This window comes from Setaria italica, chromosome I (genome assembly GCF_000263155.2).
Source record: "Setaria italica strain Yugu1 chromosome I, Setaria_italica_v2.0, whole genome shotgun sequence".
NCBI lineage: Eukaryota > Viridiplantae > Streptophyta > Magnoliopsida > Poales > Poaceae > Setaria > Setaria italica.
In genome coordinates this window covers 39,737,200-39,763,608 of record NC_028450.1, presented here as the reverse complement: position 1 = coordinate 39,763,608, position 26,409 = coordinate 39,737,200, and the positions used below count along the sequence as shown (strand labels likewise).

General features: G+C 43.5%; 5 protein-coding genes across 7 annotated transcripts; 3 read left to right on the top strand and 2 right to left on the bottom strand.

Annotated features, from left to right (window-relative positions):
• Window positions 1-167: 167 nt before the first annotated feature.
• LOC101783009 (GPI ethanolamine phosphate transferase 2) lies at window positions 168-6,359 on the bottom strand. Of its 2 annotated transcripts, XM_004954074.3 has the most exons (17): window positions 6,156-6,359; window positions 5,962-6,058; window positions 5,732-5,776; window positions 5,434-5,601; window positions 5,278-5,362; window positions 5,047-5,153; window positions 4,515-4,595; window positions 4,229-4,281; window positions 4,059-4,152; window positions 3,576-3,719; window positions 3,218-3,314; window positions 2,748-2,967; window positions 2,575-2,668; window positions 1,443-2,468; window positions 1,226-1,318; window positions 871-1,154; window positions 168-534 (listed from the first exon to the last, which is right to left on the bottom strand). In XM_004954074.3, exons 1-17 carry the CDS (start codon window positions 6,266-6,268, stop codon window positions 408-410), a joined length of 2,928 nt encoding a protein of 975 aa, XP_004954131.1. In that variant the 5' UTR covers window positions 6,269-6,359; the 3' UTR covers window positions 168-407. The 2 variants fall into 2 exon arrangements, with proteins under 2 accessions (XP_004954131.1, XP_004954132.1); XM_004954075.3 differs by lacking the exons at window positions 5,732-5,776; window positions 5,962-6,058; window positions 6,156-6,359 and having other exon boundaries at window positions 5,047-5,148; window positions 5,434-5,462.
• Window positions 6,360-6,493: 134 nt separating this feature from the next.
• LOC101782599 (20 kDa chaperonin, chloroplastic) lies at window positions 6,494-9,132 on the top strand. The gene is made up of 5 exons (XM_004954073.2): window positions 6,494-6,766; window positions 7,419-7,598; window positions 8,145-8,300; window positions 8,489-8,566; window positions 8,785-9,132. The coding sequence occupies exons 1-5, from the start codon at window positions 6,590-6,592 to the stop codon at window positions 8,956-8,958; spliced, it is 765 nt and encodes a 254-aa protein (XP_004954130.1). The 5' UTR covers window positions 6,494-6,589; the 3' UTR covers window positions 8,959-9,132.
• Window positions 9,133-10,510: 1,378 nt separating this feature from the next.
• On the top strand, window positions 10,511-12,089 carry LOC101782195 (ethylene-responsive transcription factor ERF018). Its single transcript, XM_004954072.3, has one exon. It carries the CDS (start codon window positions 10,886-10,888, stop codon window positions 11,540-11,542), a length of 657 nt encoding a protein of 218 aa, XP_004954129.1. The 5' UTR covers window positions 10,511-10,885; the 3' UTR covers window positions 11,543-12,089.
• Window positions 12,090-16,711: 4,622 nt separating this feature from the next.
• LOC101781795 (probable polygalacturonase) lies at window positions 16,712-19,977 on the bottom strand. The gene is made up of 5 exons (XM_004954071.4): window positions 19,240-19,977; window positions 18,726-18,846; window positions 17,995-18,243; window positions 17,704-17,857; window positions 16,712-17,526 (listed from the first exon to the last, which is right to left on the bottom strand). The coding sequence occupies exons 1-5, from the start codon at window positions 19,693-19,695 to the stop codon at window positions 17,001-17,003; spliced, it is 1,506 nt and encodes a 501-aa protein (XP_004954128.1). The 5' UTR covers window positions 19,696-19,977; the 3' UTR covers window positions 16,712-17,000.
• A 1,082-nt stretch (window positions 19,978-21,059) lies between these two features.
• Window positions 21,060-26,378, top strand: LOC101780443 (ATP-dependent DNA helicase Q-like 3). Of its 2 annotated transcripts, XM_004954067.3 has the most exons (21): window positions 21,060-21,240; window positions 21,398-21,520; window positions 21,611-21,766; window positions 21,891-21,998; window positions 22,095-22,102; window positions 22,189-22,272; window positions 22,573-22,713; window positions 22,809-22,843; window positions 22,940-23,023; window positions 23,119-23,207; window positions 23,377-23,529; window positions 23,634-23,730; window positions 23,984-23,987; window positions 24,071-24,220; window positions 24,286-24,378; window positions 24,467-24,532; window positions 24,608-24,735; window positions 24,852-24,943; window positions 25,059-25,189; window positions 25,357-25,472; window positions 25,693-26,378. In XM_004954067.3, the coding sequence occupies exons 3-21, from the start codon at window positions 21,616-21,618 to the stop codon at window positions 26,219-26,221; spliced, it is 2,259 nt and encodes a 752-aa protein (XP_004954124.1). In that variant the 5' UTR covers window positions 21,060-21,240; window positions 21,398-21,520; window positions 21,611-21,615; the 3' UTR covers window positions 26,222-26,378. The 2 variants fall into 2 exon arrangements, with proteins under 2 accessions (XP_004954124.1, XP_012703320.1); XM_012847866.2 differs by lacking the exons at window positions 21,060-21,240; window positions 21,398-21,520 and having other exon boundaries at window positions 21,741-21,766; window positions 21,891-22,102; window positions 22,189-22,295.
• Window positions 26,379-26,409: the final 31 nt, after the last annotated feature.

Here is a 26,409-nt window from a genome sequence, read left to right as displayed (position 1 = left end):
GTGGAAATGAGTTCGTTGTGGAAATATGAAACATTCAGTGGGAAGATGATGCAGATGTTAAAGCGTTGCAACTTGCAAGACAATTCGAGAAGTTAAAAAGAGTCTGGCACGATTCCGCGAGTTAAGAACTTGCACGGCCCGTATATAGCTTAAGACGCATAAGAAGATTACGAAATGGGCAACGTACAGTTCCGAGTACCAGTTCGTTCTGTACATTATAAGCCTGTATTAAATATGGAAGTTACAAGTTACAACGTAGCCTTGTTAGTACCATACCAGAACAAAATCTACTGTCTAAAGGAAAATTACAAATTGGCCCTTGCAGGGGTTGCATGATCTGGAAACATGGAGGTTACAAAGAAAGAAGGTGTATTTCAGAACTAAATCAGAACTAATCAATATTCTGATCAATGGAACTTGTCCCTGTAGCTTTTTGCCCGGAATGAAAAAACAGCGCAAGTGTATATCGTGGTCATAGCAATGATGAGTACACCAACATATGTGCACACTGTTGCAGCGCAGACATAGAGGTACCTGTTGGTATTTAGGAAAATGGTCAGATAACGGTGAAACCCCATGTAGCATACAAAATTGTAGATGTATATTCGATCATGTAATAGGGCTACTATGTATGACAGCACAACAAGTGAAAACATTCTGGTCAATGCTGCTGTTTATCTGTTGTTGAAGACGACTGTGAAAACAAGAACACGGATGCCTTTCACTTCACATGAAAATTCTTCAGCACAATGATGCTTACAGAAAAAACATATCATAAATTTGGTATACCAATGACTGAACGTTGTGTTCTATATGTATAATGGAGTAGTGACTAGACGTTTATTTGTAAGACTTTAATTGAACACTTACTTTGGTGAAAATACGCTCCAAACAAACAAGTGATTCCTCATGAGTAGCAAAACAATGGTGTATGAAGTCAAAGCAACAGAGTTTATGAGCAAAGGAAGCAAACATGGCAATGTGACCATTTTGTCCAGAATATAGCTCCATGTCAACTGCCGTGCAGTAGAGATATCATCAGTATTGTTCACTGATATATAAACAACCATCCCAAGGTATAACATCAAAGGTGATCCATATGTAATAGTGAACATCAGTATACCAGAAAGAACTGTGGAGTAACTTGAAATGCCCTGTTAAAATTCATTAGTCAAATAAGAGGGAAATGGAGAAGGACACCTGAGGAGGTATTGGTTAAACTCACAATGAAAGCTCCAGCAACATCAATGCTGGCAAGGCTATTTGTATTCCCAAGACCAAAATGACCAGCCATTCCCAAGAAAAGCATTGCAATAACCTACACAGTTTATTGCCAACAGTTAGTCAATAAAAAGAAACCATTCCCATTATGCCATGAGTTTGAAAAACAAAAACATTATGTTCATCGAACAAATATTATAAAAATGTTTGAAGAAACTAACCTGTACCCATTGCTTATGCAATGTTTTATCCAAAGAAAAATGAGCTACACTCGAGACTGTTTGTAAGAAAATGAGCAAAAGAGGAATTGCATTGATGGGTTGTTGCAGAAGCAACTGCAGAAGACACCAGAACATTGTGTATGTTATTCCAGTGAGGAAAACTGAATTACTGATGCCACAAGAATCTGTATCCTTTACAGGATTAGAATCAGAGGATGCTGGTTTTGCTTCTGTAGAATATACTGGAAATATCCAAGGTGAAGCAAGAAGAGTGGCAGATATTGAAACACTAGCAATGGCATAAAACAATCTAGCTGTTGATGTTGTACTATGGTTGATTGGTAATGTAGTATTGATCTGATCTTCCCAGATATGCAGCAGAACCAAAAGTCCGCAAGAAATGTGGCTCAACCATACTCCTATAAGAACCTTTGACCTTGCTCTGAGTAACATGAGTGAAACTGAATACAATGCCACAACTGCAAGAACTGAGATAGTCTGAAGAAACTTTACAATAGAAGAGTCAGCTTGGGCCAGTAACTTCGAAATGTCAGGAAAGTGAACCCAGTTGATCCCACCTTGATGCCAAGCTCTTATAACTCTCCCAGCAACAAGAACAATAAGGACTGTACATAATTTGTAACCATCTCGTTTGCCTGGGGTTAATTCCTTATTTCCGTCAGAGCTCTCTCCTTCTGCTCTATGAACTAGTGTTGAACTTGATCCTTTTAGCATTGACTGGACTGTCTTGATGAGAAATATTAAATACAGAGTAGAAGTGAGAAAGTTCCATGTATATTGCTCTTCTTCCACAAAAGAACTTGAGCCAAGGCTGATGACATAAAGAAAAATTCCAGTAAGAATGAAAACCTCATCAAGGTGCCAGTGTTGATTCAAATATGACTCTGAGTGGTGATCAGCTTGACTCAGAGACTGTCCATTAAATACGCGGGACACAGTGCCCATGAGGCAAAGGCATGACATTGTCATCAGCAAGATCGCAGAGATGAGTAAATAGAATGGTTTCTGCGAATAAAAGTATCAAAAGGAAACAAGTCATCCAGAAGAAAGGAAGCCCTAGCAGAAAGCTACTTAAAACTAAGGCACGAGTCTGCAAAGATAGTAAAATTACATCGGTTGCTTTGTGAGACAACCACTCACTCGCATATCTTAAGAAGCCATAGTAGTTGTCCACAGCAATCCCAATGTACCGAGCTTCAGCAGACCTGGAAGAACAAATTCTTTTAAGCAGTGATGGATGATGATACTCACAACAGTTTAAGGATCTCGTTGGCAGAAGCTCACTTGAAATCAAAACCTTGATGAACACGTGAGTACTGATGAGAAGCAAAAGCTTTAGAAAGCAATTGGCATAACTTTTTCTCAATAGATTCAGGATGGACATCAATTTCTAAACCATGCTCCGAATTAATACAATCTTCAAGGCAGAAAGCAGGTATTTGTGCTTGCAGCAATCTTAAGATTTGCCATGAGTTAAGCTCTAAAGTCCGTAATTTCTGGTCATCTGAAACAAGATGCACTCATCATCTCTGTACAGAAAGCTAAGAGTATTTAATCATATACTTTGTAAATAATTAAATATTCTAGTGTGATCAAAGGATATGATGAAAGGACACAGGTGACATACAACTGATTAGGCAGCCCCCCAAAAAATTTATTGAAATATTTTGAAGCTCACAAGCATAAATTATCTAGTTCTTCTGATTCATGATAAACCTTAATGGACCTAAAATGGAAGGTAAACATAAAATCACCTGTCAAAGAATTTAAAAGCTCTCGAAGCAAGACACCTATATTGTTCTTTGGAATTGGTACACCAAACAAAAGAGCGAGAGTTGGGGCAAGATCCACCTGACAAAGGAGGAAGTTAGAGTTGTGTCTTGATCTCTTAGAACTATCCTTATAGTGCTGTAATAATCTCTTCAGCTTAATGTGGAGAACATAAAGATATTGATTATAAAATGTATTATATACAGCAACAATGGTTTCTATAACTAGATAATATGGAAAACTTAAGTAGAGCAGCACAAACATCCAAATATAAAAGAGAAGGAACACAGAGCCTCTACAATTTAACAGAAATATAGGTCACTAATAACGTGCAGACTTTACTTGAAGTGCTTCATTCTGGTCATAGGGTGAACAATGTGGTCTGTCAACACTGTGTCCAATAAAAAGGGCAAGTGAATCAGTTTCTTCATATGAAGATCCTCCATGGTTACCACCTTCAGTCATGCCATGATCACTAACCACAACCTGAAAGAAAGGAGCACAACAACCAGAAATTTTGTTGGATAGACTTTGGCAAGAATATCCATATAGACAAGTGTATATAATGCAATCCAGAAGGTAGAACAGATGCAAATTTGGCCTGTTAAACTCTACATGTGGAAATTCAATCAATATCATGACAAATTGGACATAGAGATAGACTTTATCAAGCATGCACATATATGAATTAACAATATAAATCGACAATTTTCCAGTGGATTCTCAAAGCAATCTCCCGTAGATGTTGGAACAAACTTCTTTGTCATATCAAGTATGCGACTAGAAAAAGAAGATTATTCGTAGAAACAAGAAAGAATCACATACCAAAAGTGTTCTCTCCAGATTATCCTGAAGACTCGCAGCATGCACTCGTCTAATGACATCATCCATCTCCTTCATCTTTTGGGTCATCAAAACACTATCATTTAAAGTTTTAATTCAAACTTGATCATCACTAAAACCCCCAAAAGCATGAAAGATGATGCGATGTTTACCTCCTGCGGCCACCTATATGGCCAACATGATCCAAGCCTAAATAATGAAGAACCTGGAATTATCAACAGAAAATGAATTACTCACTAGTCATCAAGAAGACATTGCAAAACAACCATATCAAAAGGCACTAGAAACGAATGGTATGTAGAGAGGTTAGGCCTTGTCACAGCAAATATTAGTCATACACGTGAGCTGCATGGTTGTAATTCAAAGAATTGGATTTATATTATCAGTCCACAAGGAATAAGACACGTGACAAGCACCAAGGTAAGAGCAAAAGCTTACCAAGACAGTCCAGTCTTTTGCAGCAAGCTCAAATTCTAGATGACGTGAAACGTTGAAATCAACCTCAACTGTATCTCTCACCTGACAATAGTTACAAACCATTCAACAAATTTTTATTGAGAAAAAATACTAAACTGCAAAGGACAAGTAAAACACTGATACTAGCACAATCATCAAGGCATAAGCATAAGTGCCGAATATGCAAATATCTGAAAGAATAGCCCAAAGTAGCAGACACTCTCCTAAAAGAATGTGAGATCGCCATGAGGAGAATTGTGAAGTTTCAAATTTTAGTAGAGAAAAGTATGCCTAATAGATGGTATGGAGAGGCCAATTATAGCAAATTCTAAAATAAACACCCATGTTTAGCAATCTCAGTACTTTTCCCATATTTCTTTAAACAACAAAGGGAGGCACTAATGCTTTTTGGAAACTAACTTAGGTTAGAGTTTTAGGTGACATACATAATTATCTTATTTTTCAGTCATATGCCATTGTAAGAAAAGCATGTGACGCATAAAAAGAGACTTACATAAAAACTGCTCACTCCATCTTGTCTAGCGAATAATGTTGGGAACAATTTGATCCATGTCTCGTCTCCCAGCATCACTAATTTACGACCAATCCTATGAAGCTGATCTGCATAGGTGTGCATTAGTGCAATATGATAAATATACATTATAATCAACTCTGAGTCTAGCAAGAATGTGAGAGATATTGGTGGACTGTGCAGACAGGTAGGAAGGTACAGAGAGGTTCTAACCAAGAAGGTTGTCCTCTAAGAAGGCTTGAGTATTGAAATTGAATGCAACATCTAGAAAACCTCCAATTGCCCCAGATACCATAGCCTGAAAAAGAGTACAGTTAGTATTATGTTACACTTGAACAAAAGGTATCTATAGGTAAAAAAAAGTCTTACTTTTAGCCGTGGCATTGTGACGGTGGGAGGTGCAGCTTTAGCATGGTAACCTACTGCTTTGCAACCAGCTAACAAAGACTGAGTGTATGGCATAGACTCCATCATTTCTTTGCTTGGAGGTTTTCCGCCTCTCCCAAGTACAAATTCAGCAGGTAGCCCATCTATTACCTAAATTGAAATTCATAAACTCAAAGGCGATTTTTTTAAAAAAAAGGCAAGACAAATTATCATTGAAACATATTGGACTATGTTGTTGATTGTTCAACCAAGCAATCAAGCATATCAATTCAGGACATACCATCAATACTAAGCGATCGTATACAGGAGGCATCCCAAAGAGTTCCTGGCATACACAAGTTAACAAGGGTGAATATAGTGTGCGGAATTTTCATTTTCTGGGGCAAATGCATAGGATGCAGTGTCTACAGCACATTTATCAACTAGCTCAACATTCCAAAGCTTCGTTCTCGCAACATAACGATGCAATACATAGCTGTACGAGGAATGGAAACAGTAGCAACGCCTTACCCCGTACAGAGATCTGAGCTGATCGGGAGGAAGCGCCGGCTCCTGCTCCCCAGCACTGACGAGACCGCACGACGGCATTCGGTAGCTCTCCGTTCCACTGCACACAACCAAACAGAGCGGAACCAAAGCAACCACCGTAAATTCCACAGCCCCGGGGGAACCAGAGCAGAGCAGAGCCACAGAGAGACGCGAACCTGAAGCCGCGCAGCGTGGGCTTCACTGGGAAGAACCCGTAGAGGAACAGTGAGAGGCCGGCGACCTGAAGAAGCACCGCCGCCACGGTCCACCGTGCGACGGCGGCGCCCATGGCCTCCCTACGCGGCGGCGGCGATCGCCGCGGAACGGCGGAAGCCGGCACGGCGAGGAAACTAACCGGCAAAGCGCTGGGAGACGACTGGGCTGTGAACCTGGCCACCTCAGCCCAGATTTTAATGGGCCAGAAAAGGCACTGAAAGGATACAATAAGGCCACCCTGCGGCCCACCAGAAGCTCCTCTTCTGGGGATAAAGGCATAAATCGCCCGTCCGGCTTTTGCTTGCTGCGCCTTCGCCGCTCTCTGCCTGCCTCTCTCTCTTCCGCTGCTCTTGCTGTTCTCTGTGCTATCCGCTAGGGTTTATCTACTCGAAGAATGGCGTCGGTGCAGCTCTCCGGCGCGGGGGTTGGCGCCGCGGCCTTCTCTGCGAAGGGGAAAGCCTCCCTAGAAAAGCTCCGGCTTCCGGCGATGGTGACCGTCGGCGAGGTCCGTCCCGCGCGGCGGGCGTTTCGCGGCCTCGTCGTCAGGGCCGCCACCGTCGTCGCCCCCAAGGTGCGTGCCCGGGCAATGTAGCTTGGTGCTGTCGTTGTGCCATTGTTCTCACGGGTAATGGGGTAGTGGGATTGGCTATTGGCTATTGGCTATTGCGTGCTATTTCATATGCTGTCCAAGGCAGAAGAGCGATGAGGTGAAATCGTCAAATCGGTGATGAGAGTGCTAGTGAACGCTGAGGCGCTGGCTATGTTCCATTGGGTTTGATTGTGATGGGGTAGAAACAAAATTCTTGGAATTTGGAAATGCTGGTCTAGTGTTAGGTGATAGTTAGGTTCTTGATTTGGAAATTTGATGTCCTGAATTGAATTACTCTAATGCCTGGTTGTGGTTTGTTGAATGCTTAAATGCGGTGAATCCCACCTGATTCAATAGTCTATATTGCAGTGAAATTGTGTTATGAAGAGAACTGTAAACGTGGCATCAATCGGCATGTTCAAAAAGGCTGTAAAGAAATTATGTTTAGTCTGTGATTGGTAACCATTTGAGTTCAATATGTAGCCCAAACGCTCATGTGTAGTACTTAACATTTGTTGGTTGGACTATATCTTGCAGCCTGCTCACTTGGTGTGGATCATCTCATTTGTTTTCCAGAAAGTATACTTTTATGCTTTGCAGGGAAAAATCACTGTATCTTGTTATTCCATTGCAGTATAAAACACTTAAGCCCTTGGCTGATAGAGTGCTTGTAAAGATTAAGTCTTCTGAGGAGAAGACAACCGGTGGAATTTTGCTCCCTACGACTGCTCAGTCCAGACCTCAGGGTGGTGAGGTAGTTGCCGTTGGAGAAGGAAGGACCATTGGGGATAAGAAAGTTGATGTCAGCATTCAGGTATATTGGTCTTTGCAAACCTTTAAAGATCTTACATGTCTGTAGTATTGTAGTTTCCAATAGAGCTTTACATACAGATATTCCCATGTGAGGAGGTGCAGCTATTCACCTATTCCTTTAGTCGTGTTGACAGAGAAATGACGCCCCTTTCAGCACTTTACATCCGCCTAAGATTTACCCTTGTGCTTTACATGGCCACCGTTTTCAATTGACTGCAACAGTAAAATAAGGTTTTACTTGAAAGTCATGTGCTGTAACTTTATCTCAGTTTGAGTAAGAGGATCACATTTTCAACAATCAGAGCGAGCCTTGTACCTTACCAATGTGGAATGTAACCAATCCAGATGGAGACATGCTGCAAGATGAAGCTGTCAAAGCACTTGTACTGCCTGTTTGACTCATAACTCTACATGTTTCATGTTATTTCTGTTTCCATCGCAATTCTTTGTACACGTGTTCTGCTGTTATAGTTAATACAAGCAAACTTTGCCCTCTTGTTGGCAAGAAAAGAATGCATGCTAACATGTACATTTGTTACTACTTTAGGTTGGAGCTCAAGTTGTATATTCAAAGTATGCTGGAACTGAGGTTGAGTTGAATGATTACAACCATCTAGTTCTAAAAGAGGATGACATTATAGGTATCTTAGAAACTGATGATGTGAAAGACATGAAGCCTCTGAATGACCGTGTTCTAATCAAGGTAGCGATCTTTTATTTATTTGATATTAACATCTGGTTGCACAGTTGGTGTATTGGTGTTTGCTTCAATTTTTCTTGAGTTTAGTGTTTACTTCGATTCAGTATGCATAGCCATTCAGGTTGGGATTCAATTGGCTTACCCTTTTGTTTAACCATCACCTGGTTTGGTTCCTATTTCTCTTCTGATAGGTTGCTGAAGCTGAAGATAAAACTCCAGGTGGTCTATTGCTTACCGAAACCACCAAGGAGAAGCCATCTATTGGAACGGTCAGTTACTCAACTCTTCAGCTCCCCGTTGGGCAATTTCTGTTTCCCCCACCCCCCTGTACGAGTCTATTTGTCATTAATGCAATAGTGTGGTTCCAATGAACCCTTGTTAGTACTACTTGGACCCTTGTTAGTACGGAGTAGAACTTAACTACTTTGCATCTAATACAAATCAGAATCATGTGAATGAACGACAATATTTCTCTGGTCGGAGACAGGTCGTAGCTGTTGGCCCAGGTCCCCTGGATGAGGAAGGCAACAGGAGCCCCCTGTCTGTCTCTGCAGGCAGCACCGTCCTCTACTCCAAGTACGCCGGCAGCGAGTTCAAGGGCGCCGATGGCACCAACTACATCGTGCTGAGGGTGTCGGATCTGATGGCCGTGCTCTCCTGAGCTGAGCTGCGGGTTTTCAACAGTTACCTCCAAAGCTTCCGTTCAGCTGTAGCATCGCCATTTTGTGGGAACAGGTTCCCTTCCCTGGCAACTGTCTTTGGTCGTAGTATCTGTACTCTATCTGAGGAATAAACAAGCTTTCAAAATTCGGTAGCATAAAAGGATTTTCTTGTACTGGCATGCGTATGGTATGATCGCTGCGATACCGTTCAGACCCCGTCCGTACTGTTTGGGGTTCTGCTTCTCCGTTTACACTCCTGCCGGCTTGGTCAACCGGATAAGACGATGAGCAACACAAGCTTGTCCTGGCGCCGCACGCAACGCGCGCACAGCCGGCCACGCCAAGGCCCGCCCGCGCGCGTCACATCGCGCGTCAGTCCATGGGTTCGACCGGTTCCGCATTGACCATGGAGCTGTGAGGCCTAGCCACTCCTATCGGATACGGGCAAAAGGAAAAGCAAAGGGTTTACCGGGCTGGGCTGGGCTGGGCTGGTGATCATCTGACACACGACACAACACCACAGGACGATCGCTTTCGCCGGTTTGATTGACCCGCTCGCGATCGCAGGACGCCGCGGAGCTCGAGCTGGGCCGAATGGCCAATCGCCGGGAATCGCCGCGCAGTGCAGTGTGGGAAAGTGCAGGCAACAGCGGCTCCGACCTGCCGCGCTTTTTCCTCCGTGGTTGCTTTCGAGCGGATCGCATGAAAAAGAAGCTCCCCGGTGGTCGTTCCTGCGACCGCCGCAGCGCTGAATACCGACCGCGCCGTTACTCGCTCGATCCCCGGCGGCCGGCACCAGCGATGGTCTCGATCGTCTCATCTCATCTCTCCGGCCAGAGAACACCGTCGACACCAGCCATCCAATGAGAGGTCGTGACCAACCGGACGGCTGAAACATAAACGCAGCAGTAGCAAAGGGAAGGTTGTTTGTTCGTGTACCGCCAGGATACGTAACGTAAACGTTCTTTGCTAAATACTCGCTCCGTCCAGATTTATAAGGCGAGTATATGTGTTTGAAGTTTGAACATATTCAAGCTTCGCAAGAAATGCACAGAGCGTATAATGGTTAGTTGGTAACAAAAGGTGCTGACGGAAAAAAAAAGTGAGTAATAATGCTTCCTTCAATCCCAATATAAAGTGAGTAGGTGAAAGCACACGACTTTACAATTGTGTACCTGCACCATGGAAGTTTGATGTCCAGGCAACCTCCTTCGTTAAAGTTGAAGTATAAGTGAGATTAAGCTTTTAGATTGAACCGAGATTAAGCTTTTAGATTGCACCGATCGTTGCCTGTTCTGCTACCTCCAGTCGGGGGACTTCAAATTTTTCACGATCGGATGGATGTTAAAATTAGAAAAGAATTACAGTTACCAAAGTAGGAACATTTTGTCTTTATTATGTTGAAATTATATCGTAATAAACCAACTTTTGTTTACGGTAGGAGTGAGTAGATACGTGTAAACGTCCAAAACCACTCAATAAATAAAGACGCAGCCCAGAATGGATCGAAATTATATACAGTAGCAGCTAATTAATGAAAGAAAGCAACATAACCAATCATGCATGGTTAAAGAGCATGGGACCCAAAAAAAAAAGGGTTTCCAAAATAGGACAAGATAGCATCCTCCCCCTCCAACTTCGACAGCACAGCCGACTCGGCCCCGCACAGCGGACGCGCAGCGGACGCACTGCCGGACCGCCTGCCAATCTGCCATGTGGCTGGCACCACAAGGACGTCGCCGTCCGACGCGCCATTCGCGAGTTGAATCTCGGGTCAACGCGCGCCGCGCGACCTCGCCGCGGTGACGTATAAGTAGCCGAGCCACCGAGCCCACCAAGATTCATCATGCCTGTGATCATCGTCGACGACGTTGGCAGCAGCAGCAGCAGCAGCTTTGGCTCGCACCATTGCACCGCCGCGGCAGCATGTCGTCGTCGCCGGAGACGGAGGGGAGCAGCAAGAAGTTCAAGGGCGTGCGGAAGCGCAAGTGGGGCAAGTGGGTGTCGGAGATCCGGCTGCCTAACAGCCGCGAGCGCATCTGGTTGGGCTCCTACGACGCCCCCGAGAAGGCCGCGCGCGCCTTCGACGCCGCCTTCGTCTGCCTCCGCGGCCCCGGGGCCGCCGGCGCGGACCTCAACTTCCCGGACTCGCCGCCGCCATGCCGCGCCGGCGGATGCAGCAGCGACCCGCAGGAGGTGCAGGCGGCTGCGCTCTCCCACGCCAACCGCGCCGCCGTCACGGCGCAGCAGGCGGCCGCGGCGCTCATGGACGCCGACGACGCCCCGGCGCTGCCGTGGGACTCCGCGGTGGCGCACGGCACGGCGGGCGTTCTCGGCGCTGGCGGCGGCGCTGAGGTCGTGGCGCCCGTGCGCGCGGACGGAAGCATCGACTGGCGGCCCGTCATGGCGCACCCGCCGCCGCTCTTCTCCCCTACAGGCTGGGGCAGCAATGCATACGACTTCCTGCAGCTGCTGCCGCCGCCTCCGGTTGCGGCGGACGAGGACATGGAGGACTACAATATCCATGGCGCAAGCGCTTCTCTCTGGAGCTTCGACTTGAGAGACTCGTACTTCAGATACTAGCAAGCTACAAGCTGTACGTACAAGGCTACGCTACAAGGTGGCGCCATGGCGGCGCATCTCTACACAGCTAGCTGCATCCTGCATTGCTACGAGGCACTAATTACATACTCACGACTGCTATGAGTATGTGATCAACGACCTTTCTTAACATCATTTTGGTGATAATGATAGGGTGGTAAGTGGATTTCCCAGACTGCTATGAGAAAGATCGTGCAGCAATTTTGAGGACCAGGTGTAATAATGATGTGCAGCTCCCCTTTCCTTAACTTTGTTTTAGGGGAGCTAGAAAAGCTTGCAATTCTATGGCATTCTGCCAACTGATGAGGCTTACATGTCCAACTCATGCGCATGCTTTCAGTTAAAGCCTATAGGCTACACATGTATGTTTATCATATATATACATATATACTTGTATACATCTAGATGTGTGGGAATATTTCTCAGGTCATGCATATGCATCCGCAACTTGCAACGTAGATCAGGGAGCACATCATTTTCAAGCATGTGCCGAATAGTATATTATCCATCATGTCATGATCCCGCTGTCTATTTCTCTCTGTGGTGGATTATTCTATGCTGTAATACAATCTTGGCAAGTCACTACTGCGTGTTGTTTTGAATATTGACGCGGTCCTAAACATAGCTTCAGTTCGACAAAAAGACACTGCTCGCAATGGTTCAAATACTCATCAAAGATGTACTCCCTCCATCCTAAATTATAAGTCGCTTTGACTTTTTGATACATTCACTTTGCTATGTATATAGATATAACAATATGTCTAGATGCATAGCAAAGTGGATGTACCAAAAAAGTCAAAGCGACTTATAATTTAGGATGGAGGGAGTACATGTTTTAAGCAATTTTTTTCATTTTGAAAAACGAGACAAGAGCTATGCCAAAGCAGGGAAAAGAGTTTAAACTTGGGAAGATGCCTATGACATGCTACAACGACATACATGGCTTTTCTCAAAAGGTCATGAAACTTTTGTACCTTTCAATAAATTTTGGAGAGGAGCGATAAGTGTGCAAACCCAATAAAAGTCCTCCGCAAATGTTACGAGAGCATCTCTGCAGTCTCCCAATAAATGTTTCCTAATAACTAGTTAATAAGAATATTCCAACATCACTTTCACCGTTATTGGGAGAGTTGCTTTTGCAGTCTCCTAATAATCTCATCCCAATACAACTACCGTATTAGGAGAGTCACAACTTCTTTATGTAGGGAGAGTTGGGGTGAATTATTGGGTTGTACCAATAATTATTAGGAAAATGGAAAGGTAAAAGGAGACTGCTCAAGCACTATTTTCTTATCAACTCTCCCGATATGGTAGTTGGATTTGGGAAAGGGAGACTAGTAGAGATGCTCTTACTTGAATGGATAAATTGTAGTTAGCTTTGTTCATCATTGCTTTGTCATTGCCAACTAGTACCACAGAAAGCGGACGTAACAAATTATTTTGAGCTATTGAAATAATTAATTGCATTATTCCTTTTTGAATACATTGCCATTGAACACATGAAAATAATGTGATTTTTTTCTAAACAACACAATGTTATTATGACTATAGTTTCCTATGTTTATAAAAACACTACAATAGCCGTAAAAGTTACAATTTCTTGATCCTACATGTTGAAATATCCACAATGGAAAAAAAACTTTTACTGGAGGGAGTAGTGTGCAGCATCATGACCTAGATTCACGACGACCAACTACAACCTGTAACCAAGCTATTCTTAATAAAACAAACACCCATTCAATCTTAAACTACTTAAAGGTGGCAAAAAAATCTTGAGCTCTACCTTTATTATAAATAAAACGGTTGCCTTTACTTTTGTCTGGAATTAAGCACGTGAGCTGATGTTATACGTACTCCCTCCATCTCAATACTTAGTCTAAGAATTTATACATTAACTATATCATAAAATCTGATACTATTGGATCTGTACTAAAAAAAATAGGTACTTTCATACGACGATGTCAATTTCGTGGTCATATATATACATTACAACATATGAAATATTAACAATCAAAATGTGGCCTTATATTTTAAGATGAAGGGAGCACGCACTACTATTGATCTAGAAGCCGTTGTGGCTAAGGACATGCACGGGCAATAATAACAGATCGTACACCAAATACGAGTAGCTAGCTGGTAGTCCCTCTCTTTTCCGCGCCTTCTCGCTGTCACCTTCCTTTCAACCAAATGCACTTGGCTTTGGCTTTGCGCGCTTGGCACTGCCGTTCCTCTCATCCACGTGAGTTGCGTGCGATTAATTTGATTGGGTGGGTTTCTCTCCTCCGAGTCACGCGCGCGCCCACCTGAATAAGTAGCAGTATATATACCCGCAAGCTACTCTAGTAGAATTTTGTATATATACATATATATAGTGCACCATGCATGGTACTCACCAGCTTGTATATACAATAACAGCACTGACCAGTCACTTGCAGACCATTTGTTATACACTGTATCATCGTCACTGGGCCGTGCTTGACTGTTACATAGTATACTACTAGTATCAAGAAAAAAATATATCATTAGTTTATTTGTTTCTAGAAGACAGATATGATGTGTTGATTATACAGCTAGCTTATTAGACTTCAAAGTGACAGAAAGAAACACAACCCGTGTTGAATGAAGTCGTCACTCATTGTGAGTCTGCCCTAGACTCTGCGCGTTGACATCCAATACTGAAGAATATACGGTGGCCTCTTGGAACAGACAAAAGCGACAGCAGCTAGCCATAGGAATAATTAACAATGATCAATAGGAAAATAGGTACGTTGATGTTTCAGCTCGAGCGTGGCAGTTAGCTGACACCTGAGAGGTGATGAGAGCAAAGAGCGAGAACTAGTAGAAGGTTTTCGGCCGGGCAGCAACTTCATCCCTCGAGTTTCTCTCTTCATGTTGGTGTTTCTAGTCACCACTATAAGATTATTTTTTTTTTGTTTACCATACTGTGGACCGGTTAGGGTTGAAATAATTGATCTGTTTTTCCCATTGCCATCTTTGAATTAGTCACTTTACTAATGGATCAACACTAAGGCCAAAAGAGATATTTCATGGGCGAAGAACACCTGGGTCTGACTAGGCACGCCAACCTAGCATGCCACATTGGAGCAAGCCCGATATATGCTGAGCTAGAAAAGAAAGTTTACAACACTTAAGGGGCCAAGCTGTCTATTCAGCCAAAATTATTAATATGAGGTCACATGCTAGTTGGCGCATGCATCATGAACGCATGCATGACTATCAATGTCTCCGCGTGTGAGTGGTCCAGTATGCCCTTATTGAGCATAGTAGGGTGCTTGTGTTTCTTGTTAACAATGTGATTGTTCTGCTCAGTATGACAAAAAATACCGTACGCCTAGAGTCAACAGAAAGGCCGTGTGTTTTTACCTCACCTTCCCTCCGGTCCTTCTTGTGGAAAAACTTCTCGGTCGTCCTAGCAAAATCATCTCTTGCTTTCTTTTGTTCGCAAAGATAGTCGTCAATCGTCATCGCTGATGCCGGAAAATTCATCAAAATGTATCCTCTGTGCTGGACATTGGTCACTCTGAAGTCTGAACTACTGAAGAAGGAGTTGAGCATCTGAATTTCTGAATGAGCCTGTCTAGGGCTGTTTGACGAAGCTGGAGGAAACCCAGAGGCAAAGACTTTTCTGCGAAGTGCAGTAGCAGTGCTGAACAGAACTATTCGACAGCGAAACTACCACGAGCGGGAAAGGGACGCCTATGGAAGGCGATGTTTCAGCAGCGGCATCTCTCAAGGCTTCCCGCTCAGTTTTTTTTTTTAAAAAAATTTAAGTAGCAATCCATCATCATCAAATTATTGCGAGCGCATGCATACTGTACTTAGAAAAATATGACTGACTGTAATAACTAGTTGACTAGTAATATTTCTAACGGTAAACTAGTAATTGCTAATACCTGTCCGACTAGTTGTCTACTCCTATATTTGTAGAACAGGTCAATCTGCTGCAGGAACGAGCAATATTGCAGCAGTGCAGCTGTCAACATGACACCCGCGAGCGATTGGCACAGCAGTAAGAAAATAGAGCACGTGGGCGATTAAAAAGTGTGGCCGATAATGTTGCTGATGCGTGGCATCCAACTACAGTGACGGGCGTGCAGGATCTTATCTGTTCCAGGGCAAAGATTCGTTGGTTCTCGCGGGACGCCACTCGCCCGGGCTATATGAATCAACTTGTTGGCACGGGCTACAGACGCATGTGTCCTCTCAGAGCCACAGAAATGGATGCGCATCTCTCTCTCTCTCTCTGGACTCACACACCTCCCTTTTCCTGAATGGATACAAGCCGTATATGCTTGTTGAGGTCGCAACCAAAAGAGGCCAGGACCAGGAGTGGGTGAGATCACAAAAGAAAGAAAGAAACTGAGAAAGAGGCCGGGAGCCATGGAACTATGGAATGGCTAGGACATGATGAGGGCGATTCAGCTGGCCGTGATTGATCTCTGTCCAATTCATGGCTTTTGCCTATTGTTGTTCGAAAAAAAATTATTGTTGTTCGAAAAAAAGGCTTTTGCTTATCGCCTAGTATTCCTCTGTGGTGCAATCGTTCCTTGCAGCAATTTGTTGCGCTTCACTGTCAAAAAAGTTGGCAGATAAAATCTATGAAATGGCCATTCTTGGTAATTACTTTTGAGTGTAACTTTGGAACAGTACTAGTCTACTACTCCCTCCGTCCCAAATTATTATTCGTTTTGACTTTTCTAAATGCTTAAATCTTGACATAGTATAGGTGCACATCAAAGATTATGTATCTAGAAAATCCAAAACAAATAGTAATTTGGGACAGAGAATCTACTTAGAAAAGCTAAAACAAATAGTAATTTGGAACGGAGGAAGTACCTTCCACCATGTGAAGAAACAAATAGTAATTTGGTGGTGGAAGAAACAAATAGTAATTTGGAACGGAGGAAGTACCTTCCACCCCGTGTGAAGACAGGTGAAAGTGAAACAAAAGGAAGCTTGAATGATTGTCATAATCAAACTTCGTGCGATCTACCATACTGTGGATCTGAATTATCTCCAAGCCTCACTCATCTGATCATGGCAAGTAGTGACATTTTGCAGTTGGGCTATCCATTCATCACCAAATGTAAACCCAGCCCAACAAAGAGCTGAGATGAAAGGCTTTAGCCATGCGAGAGATCACACGATTCTTCTTTCCTTCATTTAAGATTATATACTACATTGAAAACATAGATTTGTTTCCAGGAGGTCCTGGCAATGCAAAATGTTGATGGCCACTGGTGAGATACACTCAGCCACTGTAAGCAGCAAACCTATGACGAGGAGAATCTCCTCTATCTGTATTGGGTATTTACAATTCTAGAGCAAAAACGTGGGAAATTAGAAAGCGGGAGATGAATGATTTCAGAGGGTAGACAGCTCCCATTTCCACTACTCCCTATCATCGCTGGAGTATGTGTCAGATGTCATAGTCAAGCTCTGTGCTGTTCAGGGATATTGCCCGCTTGACAAGCTGCCCTTGCTCATTATAGACGTCCAGGTTCTCACATGGTTTCGGGAACACGGACCCGATGACACGCCCCTTGACATAGGAGCACTGGAAGATGTGCTTCTTCTTGTAGCTGATGCCTACTGACATATCCTGGAAGCTGATATCCTTTATGGGGATGACATCGCTGCCATGAGCACGGACAGGCACCCGAACACCCCGCCCATGGATTCCTTTGAATGATATGCTTGTGATGTCAGGGAAGGCAGTCCGATCGTATCCATCATCAGCATGCTCATTGTAGTCAACCTTTATAACAATCCCAGCACGGACATTGTCGAAGGTTATGTTGCGGTAGGTGATGTTACGGATATAGCCACCTCTTCCTGTAGCAGTTTTTATCCTCACACCTCTCCTTGATTCCCAGACCCGGACATTCTCCACAGTAACATTTGCAACTCCACCAGACATCTCACTACCAATTGAAATTCCAGCACTGCACGCAAAACGGATAAATGTTGTAAGCCTCATCTGTAATGCCCCATGTTCTGTGAACCCAAAGAAATAAAAAAAAAAATGCTAGTCTCGAGGTTTGACTTCAAAGTTCAGAGGACTATGCACACAAACAAATAGTGTAAACAAATCAATGCAGCAAAGATATCTCAATTCTCACCTAACAAGAGAACGGGCTGTTACATTGCGGATTAAAATGTTTGAAGATGGGCGTCCATATGCAATCCCATATTGATCCCAGCCACTCTTTACAGCTATTGCATCATCACCAACAGATATGTAGCAATTCTCAATGAGCACATCCTGACAAGAATCTGCATAAACATATCCGTCAGCATCAAGAGATGGTCTGTAGTCAGCATGGTGGTTCAAGTGCTTTGCTACAATGCCTAAATGTTACAGAAATGCAGTATTTACTGAAGCCATTCAAGACAGATAACAGGATGGATACCTGGATCTATGCCATCTGTGTTTGGAGCGCCAGAAATAGGAGATAAGATAGTAACATTTGAAACAGTCACGTTTGTGCAATCATATGGATGAAAGTGCCAGAAAGGTGAATTCCGCAATGTTATGTTTGCAACAATAATGTCCTTGGACCACATCAGCTGCACAAGAGGAGGTCTCGTGTTATTCAACATTCTTCTCCGATGCTTCATCCACCAAACTTCACCCTGGCCATTTATGCTACCATTGTGTCCTATTTAACAGACAGGAGTAAACATATGAAGGCCACATAATTACCACTCAATGAAGCAGTTGAAATATAAAGAACCTCGTTATTCTGTTAGTGTAAAATTGGCGAGCAAACAACTTGGTCAGTTACAATTACAGCATGGGATTTGCAAATAGAGGTGCAGGTGTTGCATTCATACGAAGTTACCTGTTTAGGCGGTAAAACATCATTGAAATATACGACAGTTCAAGCTGTAAATATTATATTATATTTTAATAAACGTTCAAATATTCACACAGGATGCACCAAGCACATTTGAACTGGGGTCAACAAGGATCAAGTAGTTGGTTTATGTTACTAACACATGATGATACATGGTTCCAACCATTATATTGCTTAATATGCACATGGTGCACTTTTTTCACTGAAGTTGCTTGATTCAGAATTCTGTAAGGTGTTTTATATTGGATAACTTCAACAGTAGCTTATTCAGAGAAATAACAGACCGGTAATAACAACATCTTTCAAATTCTGTCCATGAATGAGACTTCCAAAGCAAGGTCCTTTGCGTTCCCGCCCATACCCGTAGGATGGCAATGCTGGCATCAATGGCCAATACTTCTCATACTGTTCAGAAAACAACAGAAAGTCAGTAAAATAAACTAGCGATCTGAAATGTGAAAGTACCATAAACTCTGAGTGCACACACCATTCTAGATCTTTAAGCACTATAGCATTGCCATTTTTTACTAACAAAATATTAGTATTGAACACATCAGAGATCAGATGGCAAACATTCTTATGTATAATAGTTGGTAATGTATTTTATCCATCAAGTCAACTAGCCAAGCCAACGTTATTGTACTAAATGTTAACCAATGACCACTCAAGATCCGCACAACATGAAAGTATATAGTACTACTAATTAATTATTGGAGCATACAAAAATGCACTTGAAGATCTACCCAATTACTACTCGAATTCCACAGCTAAGATCATAGAAAAGGAACCTTTCCTTACCGGAATGCCAAGGATCTCAGCACCCTCGGCAAGAAACAGCGTCATGTGGCTGGTCAGGTTGAATGGTGCCGTGAGCCACCGCCCTGGGGGCACATTGAGCTGTCCCCCACCGCGCTCCGCGAGCGCCGCGATGGCCTCGACGGCGCGCTCAAACGCCTCGGTGTTCAGCGCCCGCCCGTCCCCAACGCCGCCGAAGTCCGTCAGGTTGTACGCCGTCGGGCGAAGCCGCGGCGCGGGGCGCGACGGCGGGAGCGGCGCCGAAAGGAGCCTGAGGAACACGCCCCCGCTGCCGCCTCCGCCGGCGCCACCGCTTCCGAGGGATATCGAGGCGCTCTGCCACAGGAACACCAGCGTGAACCCGACGACCCACGCGGCGGTGAGCAGCGTCTTGTTGGCAGCGATGAAGGCGGCCGCGCCCCGGCGCTGGTGGAGCCTCCCGCCGGCCGTCTCCACCATCGCGCGGCGGTTTCGCCTTTCCTGGGGGGCCGCAGGGCTTCTCTCCCTGAGATCTCGCGACCTAGGGCACGGCGCGCGGCGTGGCGCGGCTCAATCGGCGGCGCAGGATGCGGGGGGCTCGGATTCCGCGCAATCGGAACGAGGAGGAGGGGGAAGGTGAGGGAGGGCGAGATTTTCTGCCATGGGAGTTGGTGCAGAGGTTTATAAGATGGAAGAGCCGTTTGAGTGAAGCCGACGCGAGGGGATGCGATGCCTGAACCTGATCGCCGCTGTGCTTGCGCAGTGGAAGAAGATGGCAAGAATTACTATGCTGCCAGTCTGCCACTGTATGTCCTGATCCCCCTGGGTCCATATGGGCCCTTGGATCGAGATCTGACGGTAAAAGGTCTATTATGCTTTTGTTGTTGCTGACGAGGATTAGGCTGCTGCGTACAGCTTTGGCAATGGCCCGTTTGCAACTTTGCGACACGGGAATTTTAGAGGAATCATACAAACAAAAGGTGTGATTCTTTGTAAATCTTGTGAGCTCAACACGTCTGATAAAACTTGGTTCAGAGAGCTCAAAGAAAAAATGGAGAGCAGAAGAGATGATGCAGATCATCATGGTAGTCAGTACACAATTCGATGGGGGGACATCTAGATTGAAATCCAACAAACTACAAGAAGGTACAGCCGATCTCGTTGTAGTTGGACAAGACATGCAAAAGGTGCCCGATCTATCGCTCTTGCTTCTGTTCAGATGGCATCTACTCACTGTACTGATGTTTTTTTTTCTCCTCCCTCCCACGGCTTACTACCGCTGCAGAGGTACGGGGAGGCAGGCAATGGTTAGGTGTTGGCTGGTGGGTATCTCACCTCTTTTCCCTTCCCGAGTTGGGTTTGACGTAGCAGGTACTCCTTGCAGCAGCATTTGTTGGTGACTGGTGAGCCATGCCTGTCGTTAGGCGAATAAAGAAGCTCGTCGTCGATCAGCATCAGTAGATCGAGGGAAATATAATGCCCGTCCTTTTGGATTATCTGATGCACCTACCCGATGGGATCGTTGTCCGCCGTGCATCCGATGCAATAGTACTGCCGATGGGGGATGATTCTGCTGTGCACAATTCAGGTTTCTAGAAGGCAACATGATGAGAGTTGTTTTTAGGGCACCCTGTTGGGAGTTTCGTGAGGTGTCAGATGAGTGGTTTGAAGTCCAAGGGCCGGTTTCGAACTCACTCACGAGTACAGGGAGGGTGCAAAAAACACGTTATTTATGAAAATATTAGAAAATGCATCTTTCCTGATTTGGGCCATGCACAGGAGGAGACATAACGGGCTCATGCGGGGAGGTTGCCGAAGGCCCAAAACGAGGCCCGGCCCAGAGCCTCCCAGTCGCAGACGGCAGACGCTGACGCCGTCGTCGTCCTCCCCGCGCCGCCGGTCCGACTCCAGCCTCACGGCAGTTCCTCGTAGTCGCTGTGCTCCGCGCCCTTCTCTTCCACTGTTACTGGTTTCGCGAGGGCCGGAGATCCATCCATCCGGATTTTGCATTGATTTCCTCTGTTGGTAAGGAACCCTAACCTGCTCGGATTCCAGGGGCGAATTCTGTGCTGGGCGATCGTTGTTGCCATGAAATCCGAAATCTTCCTTCCTCTCCTGCATTCACCAGCGGCCCGATTAATTTCTTCCTCCTCCTTTTGTTTTTGATGAATTTATTCCTCAGCGAGCGCAAGATGAACCTCGATTGATGGCATAGCAATTGGGACGTCACGCAACACAAGGTCGGGGTGGGCAGTTTATTATCCAAGAGATCGGGATTCAACTGAACCCCACACGTCGCCCTGCGGTAAGTTTGTGTCTGCTGTGTTACAATTGTTGTAATGCTCTAAGTGATCATGGCGTTCACTCATTCCTCCTTACACATTGTGTTGTTCAGCCAAAATGAAGGGAGTACTTCCAATTAAGGGTGCATCGGCTGCCTCAGTGCGTAACAAGAAAGCTCCTAAAGAGCTCGAGAATGTCTTGAACCAATATTTTGGATATTCGGGATTTCGAGGAAAACAGCTCGAAGCTATAGAAGCTGTTCTATCAGGTCTGCTAACCCTTGCTTGCTTGTGTGTTCTTATACTCATTTTGACTGACACCTGTGTCACTGTGTGCTGAGATGTTCTCAATGCTATGGGTTTTGTTTAATATGTTAAACAATTTATCTGCAGGACGAGATTGCTTTTGTTTGATGCCAACTGGAGGTGGAAAGTCGATGTGTTATCAGATTCCGGCTCTAGTGAGGACAGGCATTGTTCTTGTTATTTCACCCTTGATAGGTGAATTGATCCATCAAGTTTCCTTAATGCGATAGCATTTGTTACTTGAAAACATACTGACAGTTCCTTGATTTGATTGAAAAATCTGCTAACCAGCACTGATGGTAAGATTTATTAGCCTTACATCTCCTTTTCCTGTTATTCCTTGTATGCCATGGAACATCATGTGCTCTGCATATGAAATTTACAGGAGAACCAGGTTGCCAGCCTGAAAAATAAAGGAATTCCAGCTGAATTTCTCTCTTCAACACAGACAGCTCACACTAAACAAGCAGTAAGGTCCCAACATGGTGCAAAGTAATTCTCTACTAGGATATGCTCAATTCATTTGCCAATTTTGGACCCTCCTGTAATCGTTTGGTCTGACATCATGCCCTCAATTTGTACGCTGAACTAGATACCACATAATGCAACTATTTCATGTAGTATGATATCGTACTACCTGAGAACCAATTTATACCTTTTTTATTGAACTAGGCTACTGTATGTATTAGTGAAATAATGAACATCTTCTACCTAGCTGCTTAATTTTTGGAATTTACAATTTTATTGTATGTATGCTCCATTCCTTCAGATACATGAAGACCTTGATTCTGGTACACCTTCCTTAAAGTTGCTATATGTCACTCCTGAGCTTGTTGCAACACCTGGTTTCATGGCAAAGCTTAAGAAGCTCTACCACCGAGGTCTTCTTGGTCTTGTTGCTATTGATGAGGTCTGAATTTAGTAATGACTTTATTAACACTTTGTTGTTCTTTGATCTGTTATAAATGGTACCTGCTGCTTATATCTGCCATTCCTTTTCTACAGGCTCACTGTATTTCAACTTGGGGCCATGATTTCAGGTATGCATTGATTTGTTTGCTTTTTGTTGAGTACTTATAATCGATCTTCAAATTAGCAAATTTTCACCAAGAAAATACTGTTTTGATTAAATGCAGACCTAGTTATCGCAAACTTTCATCATTGAGGAAGCAATTCCCAGATATCCCTCTGTTAGCTTTGACAGCAACCGCTGTCCCGAAGTAATGCAATCTGCCAACTTCAATTTTGATATCTCTACTTTTTTTTTCTCGTCATATTTGTATGGTCTGATCCCCTCATTCTTTTCCTTTGCCAGAGTCCAGAAAGATGTCATATCATCATTGTGCCTACAAAATCCAGTAATTCTTAGAGCATCATTTAATCGACCTAATATATTCTATGAAGGTATTTTTTTTTACTTTGTTGATCATTTATTTTGCAAAGCAACTCAAGAGCTTGTCAACATGTCTTGAGTTGCTTTGCTTGAAAATGAACTGTTTTCCCCAAATAGATTAGGGTACTTATTCTTCTAAATTTCTCCTCTGCTATATATGTAATGGAACTAAATTTGCAGTTCGTTACAAGGATCTTCTTGATGACGTTTATTCTGATATATCAAATTTACTGAAGTCAAGCGGAAACGTTTGCTCAATTATATATTGTCTTGAACGAGCAGCTTGTGATGATCTATGCATGCATTTGTCACAGCAGGGTATCTCTTCTGCTGGTATGCTGATTTAAAGTCTTAGTTAACACTTACCAAATGTAAACTGTACTAGGATTGCTGCACTGGGTATTGTTCTGATGTTTCTATGTGCTTCTCCTTACTAGCTTATCATGCTGGACTAAATAGCAAAGTGCGAAGTTCTGTTCTTGATGACTGGCTTTCATCGAGAACTCAAGTTGTTGTTGCAACTGTAGCATTTGGGTATTGCTTCTCTTCATTTCCTTTTTGACATTTCAGCCATTTGATAAGCTGATTCCTGGTTCACAAGTTTCAGAGTACACATGCAATCATTTGACGACAAATTAACTACACACAGTCATCCTGTAGTTTATAGTTTGCTTTTGCTTGTGTCATTATTCTACTTAATTATTAATACTAATGTGGTACCATATTTCACTTACATTGCTGCTTCAATATGGGGCTTTGGTTTGGTTTGCGGATGCTGCTCACACAGAATGGTACATAATCCTACTGTTCCATTATCCCGTTCCTATTTCTACAAAAGTGCTTGGTAATACATTGGCCCTGACGTTTTTTTCAGGGTATTGATAGACAAGATGTCCGTATTGTATGCCACTTCAACTTGCCTAAGTCAATGGAATCCTTCTACCAGGAGTCAGGACGAGCTGGTCGTGATCAACAGCCTTCCAGGAGTGTTTTGTATTACGGATTAGATGACCGGAGGAGAATGGTAACTAATTTTCAAACAAAATAGTTTACCATCTAGAACTGTAAAACTGACATGTGGTTTGTCAGGAATTTATTTTGAGAAACACCAAAAATAAGAAATCACAGTCGTCTTCCTCTTCGAATGAACTTTCGGAGAAGGCCCTAGCTGACTTCAGTCAGGTTCTAACTATCAAAAACATATTTATTGGTCTACTACTAGACCATGCAGTTGGTCTCAATGCTGTTATATTTGCCTCTCTTGATGCAGATTGTTGACTACTGTGAAAGTTCTAGCTGCCGGCGAAAAAAGATCATTGAGAGCTTTGGAGAGAAAGTATGAGAACAACCATAGATTTTTCAGTATGCTTTCTGCTTTATGTTATTGCATATTATCTTTAAAATGGTGTAGGTACAACCAACTTTATGCCAACGCTCATGCGATGCTTGCAAGCACCCAAATCTAGTGTCCTCACGTCTGGAGGAACTTCGTCGTGTGCCCAACTGTCGCTTTAATAAGGTCTCTCTGGTGTTTCAAAGGTATGTGCAAGGCTTGACTTTATTTTTTAAAATTTTATTTGTTTGATGACTCTTAGTGGGTTCATCTCTTACGCTGGCTTTTTTGTTGTGTTGGAATATTTTCATCTGTATGACAGCTCACTAGTTAATCCAGCACACTTGGACACTGAATTCTGGAATCGTGAAGATGGGGCAAGCATATCAGGCGAAGACATATCAGATTCTGATGGTAGAAGTGTCGAAGCGTTGCTCCCTTTTCATTTCACTTTTAGAAGATACCTCTGATTATTACTTGCATAGACTGGATCACGGGAGTGCACTAATATCTGCATTCTTTAATGTAGATGGAAATGAGGTACTGAGTAATATTGCCATTTCAAAGATTCCATCAAAAGCCGGCCTGGATGCAAAATTTAAAGCCCTGGAGCGTGCTGAAAATGCTTATTATCAAGGCAAAGGTCAAACCAAGCAGCAGGTGATTCAGATGTTGCCCTTTTATTGATATTGTTCCTTTGAAGATAAGGATGAGTTAAAACTGCATGTTTTTATTATTATTACTATTTTTTGTAAATGAATGAGTTAAAATTGCTTGCTCAAGCTTTCATACAATAATGACTAGTTTTAAACTTCAAATGGTACCAGGGACAGGGCGGTGGCCTTGTTGACAAGAAAAGCATCTCTCAGGCGTTAAGAGATGCATGCTGCAAAAGATTGTTGGGTGCCCTTGGACAAGCAAAGCTGCGACTTGGGAATCTACCGTAAGTCTGCTTCCAGTTTGGACTGTTAGAAATGTGGTTTCAGTATTAGTCATTTTGAATTCTTTTTCTTTACATGGTGAGCTGGTGACAAACCAAATTAACCTAAATTTAACCATGCAATACATTGTGTTGTGGTTTCATTTTTCTGTTGCACTGTATGGCTTACAGAAAAACAGCCTCGATTTTTACATACTTCTTTCGTGACTTGGCATGCTTTCAGATGCGACGAGACCGCCTCTGCCACACACCTAGAAAAAGAGTGCTTCAAAAAGTATGAGAAAGTGGGCAAGACATTCTACAACTCACAGATCGCTGCTACAGTGCGGTGGCTGTCATCTGCAACATTCAACCAGATGCATGATCGCTTCCACTTTCTCATTGATCAAGATACAGATCATGGGGCATCAAGCTCCCCCAACATCGTCCCAGAGTCGCCTCCAGCAGCTACTGAGGTTGTCGGTGCAAGGCCAGGAGAAACCAGTAACTACAAAACTAACGACAAACCGCAGAATATTCACGATTTGGAAAAGATGAAGCATTCTGATGAGCTTGCAAAGACTGCTGCAGCTTCAGCTGGAAACATGGAGCTCCCCGCAATACCATCGTTCAGAGAATTCTTGAGCCAAAAGGGAAAGGATCGTTTAAAGAGTTCTTCAAATTCTAGTGCGGGGAGCCAGCCTTCTGGTATTCGTAGGAAGTCTAGTGATCTGGTTGAGAGGCAAGAAGCCAGCAAGAAGATGAAACCTTAAGCGCGACTTGTCTGTTGCACTTATCTCCTTGAAACTTGAATAGATTTTTGCAGCAGGACTAGAATTTTCCTTTTGCTGATCTGTAATCAAACACTGCAAATTTGCATTGCAGAAAATCATTGCTCAATCCCAGTGATAATTTTTTACTTTCCATCAATTAATTTGTACAGTAATAGTAAGGGTGATTT